The sequence below is a fragment of the Passer montanus genome, unplaced genomic scaffold (genome assembly GCF_014805655.1).
Source record: "Passer montanus isolate IOZ18808 unplaced genomic scaffold, ASM1480565v1 scaffold57, whole genome shotgun sequence".
Taxonomy (NCBI): domain Eukaryota; kingdom Metazoa; phylum Chordata; class Aves; order Passeriformes; family Passeridae; genus Passer; species Passer montanus.
In genome coordinates, this window is record NW_024370705.1 from 3539235 (window position 1) to 3544191 (window position 4957).

General features: G+C 50.1%; 1 protein-coding gene and 1 non-coding gene across 5 annotated transcripts in view; both read left to right on the forward strand.

Moving 5' to 3' along the window:
• Positions 1 to 4957, forward strand: part of PXN (paxillin) — a 53196-nt gene that overhangs the window by 3131 nt on the left and 45108 nt on the right. Inside the window, exon 1 of one of the 4 annotated variants that reach the window (XM_039726004.1) lies at positions 4336 to 4511. The exons of the other annotated variants lie outside the window; for them this stretch is intronic. Coding sequence (XP_039581938.1) covers positions 4469 to 4511 — 43 coding nt within the window. The 5' untranslated portion in view covers positions 4336 to 4468. Of the gene's footprint in view, positions 1 to 4335; positions 4512 to 4957 lie in introns of those variants that run through there. 4 annotated transcript variants of the gene reach the window in all.
• Positions 84 to 224, forward strand: LOC120510386. The gene has a single exon (XR_005629465.1). It is a non-coding gene; the product is annotated as a U4 spliceosomal RNA (small nuclear RNA).

Here is a 4957-nt window from a genome sequence, read left to right on the forward strand (position 1 = left end):
CGGCGGCGGCGGGAGCGGCCGCGCCCGCTCTGACCCAACGGGGGCGCGGCGGCCCCGGGCCCGGCACCGCGCCGGGGCTCGGCAGCCTTGCGCAGTGGCAGTATCGTAGCCGATGAGGGTGTTCCGAGGCGCGATTATTGCTAATTGAAAACTTTTCCCAATACCCCGCCATGACGACTTGAAATATAGTCGGCACTGGCAATTTTTGAGAGCCTCTACGGAGGCGGATTGTGTGTAATCAAAAGATAGATGTGCACAGAAAAGTGAACGTGGATCTAAGGATCCGTGTTCTCAGAATCTCAGATCTAAGGGTCTTGTGCTGAGAATCTCAGATCTAAGGGTCTTGCTCTCATAATCTCAGATCTAAGGGTCCATGCTCTCAGAATCTCAGATCTAGGGATCTTGCTCTCAGAATCTCAGATCTAAGGGTCCATGTTCTCAGAGCGGGGGTCACTCGGCATCTGGTTACTCCACGTCTGGTTTCACTGAGCGTTTCTCCTTCAGCACCTTTGGAAATAAAAGACACCGAACGCTTATCCAAAAGCGCGCTCACTTTATTAATCCCCGTCATTGGCAGGAGCAGGTGGCGGGGATGCTCGGCCAGGCCCCGTGCCGGGCTGGGGCTCCCGGGGCTGCCCGGGGCTCACGGCCCGCGGTGCCCGGGCTCGCTCGCCGGGGATGCGCGGAGAGGCGCCCCCGTTCCGCGCGGGGCTGCGCGTGACGTCACGCCTACTTTGCATATTCCCTCCCGGCAGCCTTCGCGGCGTACCGGGGGTGCAGAACGGGGGGCAGAGCGGAGCGCCCCGGTGCCGGCGGAGCGCGGGGGGCGCGGGGCGGGCGGGGGGCATGGCCGGGAATACCCCGCCATGACGACTTGAAATATAGTCGGCATTGGCAATTTTTGACAGTCTCTACGGAGACTGAATTTTCTGGTGAAAAATAGATCAAGATTAGCTCAGTTAGTGGGGCTCTGGTGTGTTTTAGAGGTCTCTTATGGAGGATAACGCGGCTTTTGTTCTTTCAGCGCTGCCAGGGTTTGCTGCGGCCAAACCCGCGGTTTGTTAAAATGAGAGCGCTGTTACGTGAAAAGCTCGTCTTTTTCCCTCTCAAGCTTGCTGCAAAAGCAATCGGTCAGTGAAAACGGAAGTGGAGGGGCTTAGGTGCTGCAGAAAGGTTTGTGGAGCAGCTCTCGTTGAGCAGGATCCTTAGCAGAGCTCAGCCTCTCAGCAGGCAGGAGGAATCTAGGGGGAGTGAAAGTCGGAGTCGTGCTTCCCCAGCTGCAGAAGTCCTCTAAAAGCCATTAGGGAACACTTGGTGTAAACTACTGTAAACTCCATTTTGTGTGCAGTGCTTTATTGACATCACGTGCTTTAAGAAAATGAAAAATAGAGCAAGGCTCCTTATTGTCAAAGAAATCACAAACCTTTACTCTGGAAAAAGCAGTTGGTGCCAGCTCCTGTTATATAAATAAACCCCCTCCTTTCCTAATTTGCAGCAATTGACAGCAAGGCAGACCCTGCGCAGGGAGAGCAGTGAGTGCTGCACACCAGCTCTGCTGGGCGGGGAGCAGCTGCCCTCCGTCACTCCGTGTGAGTGAGACGAGCCTTCTGCTGCTGACAGCTTGCCTCTGACATTCTCTGTGCGGGCAGAGAATCAATCCACGTGTGCCACCTGGGTGCTCCTGCCCTGCCCGTTCGACCCTGAGCTGGGCAGCTGCTTCAAACTTTGACAGAGCAGAAAACTTAGTAGTGAACATCAGTGTTTCCTCTTAATAATTACTATTATTTTTTTAAATACCATTCAGTCGTGCTGGGGTATTATACACAACAGTGACCAAGAGTGACAGTGAAACCTCACAGATTACCTTTGTCCCCCCATTTGTTCCTATTGCCAGCAATATCAATGGAAATCAAACCCTGAAACATGGGATACCATTATCCTTTGGCAGAATAAACCACACTGGTAAATAGCAAAAGCATATGTAGTTTGCAGTGGGTCATACACTGCAGGTAATTAATTGATTCTTATAAACTTGATAAGTATTGGATTTATCACTTGATTGTTTCTCATCTGTGCTGCCAGAACTCTCTGTGCCCTGGTGTGGTGCTTTCAATGTACATTGCAAAGTCACATCCTACATCTTACGCCAGAAAACAAGTTTGTTAATTTTTGCTGTAATAGAGCCTTTCAACAAGTGTGAAGTTGCACCTCGAATGTGAGAATTGCATGTTGTGATTTACTGCTATTGCCTGAAGCCTAAAGCTCTGACTGAATTTTTTTCCTTGCATTGACCTGAAGAAAGAGCAAAATCCCCTTGCCTGATGTTCATGTGGCACAGCACAGAGGGCACACGCTGCAAGGAAGGCACTGTCATTGCTCTGCAGTTTCAAGTCACTCTCTGGAACGTGCACAGCTAAGTTCTAAACTTTTGTGGTACACCAGTGTACCTTTTTTATTGTCTCTGACACAGATTGCAAATAACAATGCTTTTCTTTGGTGGTATTATGAAATGAGCTTGGGTCACTCCTGTTTGGCAGCCAGTCTGAAATGACAGGGCTCAGGGGACAGCTAATCCATCAGCCCTGGGGGTCTTGTGCGTGGTCAGTGGGTTAAGCTGCCTTGGACAGACTTGGTCTGTAACTGGTAAATAAATGACTCTGACAGGAGGGAAGGATGCCTTGAGCAAGTACTCTGGCCACAGATTGTGTGGAGTCAGGAATACTCTGAACACAGACTGTGTGAACTTTAGGAAGCCCTAAAGTTCAACATTTTGTTGATGTTAACTCACTGTCTAATTTAATTTCCAGTCCCCAGCCCTGTTTCCCATCTGCAGATGGAGGGTGGTTACTTCTTGTTGCACCTTCTGTGAAAGACAGGGGTAAATCAAAATATCTCAGCCACAGGGCACAGCATAAGAGGAAGGCTGTGTATTTCTAGCAGCAAGCAGGTGTTTGTGAGTCAGGGGAGCCTGAGACAAAGAGCAGGTAGATGATGAGGAAACAGGAGTTCAAGGACAGGGTGAGCGTTGCTTGAGCCCACACCACTGGGAAGTTGCCTTGGCAGCTGGGGTTGTAACCTGCCCCTGGTCCTCCAGCTCTCATGGGAGGGTGAAGGGATGGGCAATTTTATGTAAGAAATGTCAGTGTGTGAAGAATTCAGTTATGACAGCACCTGGCTGTGAGCAGGTTGGTTTTAAAAGCTGTATGCCTAGAGGACAGGATCACTCATGGGACAGCCCTGCCTCCCCACCCCACCAACCCTTTCAATGCAGTGCACAAGCCATAGGCAAAGTTTTAGAAACAATTACTTTATTTTTTTGTTTTTAACACTGAGCATCTTGGACACAACCCATTTCTTGGGGGTGCAGTTCTAACTGGTTCTATGACAGCTTAATTTCAGCTGTGAGACACAATAGAAACTGCTTTCTTGATTTACATTCACTTCCAGACTCCCAAAGGACACTGTAGGAAGCTGAAAATAAAAACTGCATACCAGGCTACAATATGAACAGAGCACAGTAGGCACTTTATTTTTGAAGAGGTAAAAATACAACCCAAGTTGAGGCACATGCTTGTCACATGCTGGTGGAGGCAACATGCAGACCCCCAGGAAAGGACATGTTTCTGATGATTTTAGGTCTGCTCTGTGACCAGCAGTGCTAGTAGTTTATGTTTCTCCACCTGGGGACATGCATCCCGAAGTTGTCATTGTACACCCAGTGATGGATTTTGAGAAAATTTAACAGTCCCTCCAAATAATGTTTTACATTTTGCTGAGGGAGACCAGCAAGGGGGATGTCAGGTGAGATCTTTGGCATGGATGGTGAAGCATGCAATGAAAGTCTTTACTTATATTTGTGTTGTACTTAGATCTCAGAAAGGATATTATTTTCTGACAACTCCTGTAAAAGCTGGAATGAATTTCTTGAAGGTTTTTGACTATTCGTAAGCATTGGCTGGGATGAGATATTTCCCTGCCCCCCTAGCGATAATTCCCATTAAAGCATGACTTAACACAGGAAATAATGATGTCTGACTTGTGCTAGCAGGGGAAACTGGGCATGTTTGTGTCTAGAGAGTGAAAAATACAGCACTGGAGATTGCTCACAGCTGACCTCATGGTCTCTGTTTAATGGAAATACAATTCTGTAATCTCAGCTCAACAACAGGACATGTGCTGCTCAGTTCTGGGAACATTCTCTGACTTGGTAGTAATTTTGTAAGGAAAAGAGCTACAAGAGTCATGTTTCCTGACTCCTCGGCAGTTCCCACACTGATATTTTTTGGTGTATCTCTCATCAGATTAAGACGTGGACATTTGGGCTGAGCAAATGCCCTTACTGCCATGTCAGCTTGGCTGGAGCACAGTGGGAAACGGCGCTGATGAGGGCTGAGCTGGGCTGTGCTCAGACAAAGCGAGGCCTTTGCTGCCCTGGAGTGCTGTTTTACAGAGGTTGGAAAGGAAAAGCATGTGGGAAATGATGGTTCAAGATCATCACATGAGAAATCCAGGTGGGCTTTATACTCCTTGAACACAGCAAAGGAGAAGTAGCTGGTGACTTTCCCTTATGGTGCCACAGCTTATGGAAAGTTGTTCAGGAAAGGTTTCTGCTGGGTTTCATCCCAGCTTCCCTGGGATGGGGTAATCAGCTGAGGCTCTGAAATGTCTGTTTGAAAGTTTTGGGGCAGCACCCAGTAAGCCCAGTGTGGCTGCATCACTGCCCCGGAGGACATTCCCTGGGAAAGGCTCCTGCTCCTGCAGGGAACAGTGCGGGGCTCGTGTCTCGGACGCGCGGGACGGCTCCTCTGCGGCAGGACAGCTTCGTCCCGGGGGCAGAGCCGCGCGGGTGGCGGCCCGGGGCGCCGTTTCCCACCCGCGGTGCGGAGCGGGGCCGGAGGGGCCGCACCGAGCCCGCTGCGCTCCGGGGCCGAGCCGGCGGCTCCCGCGGCGGCCGCCA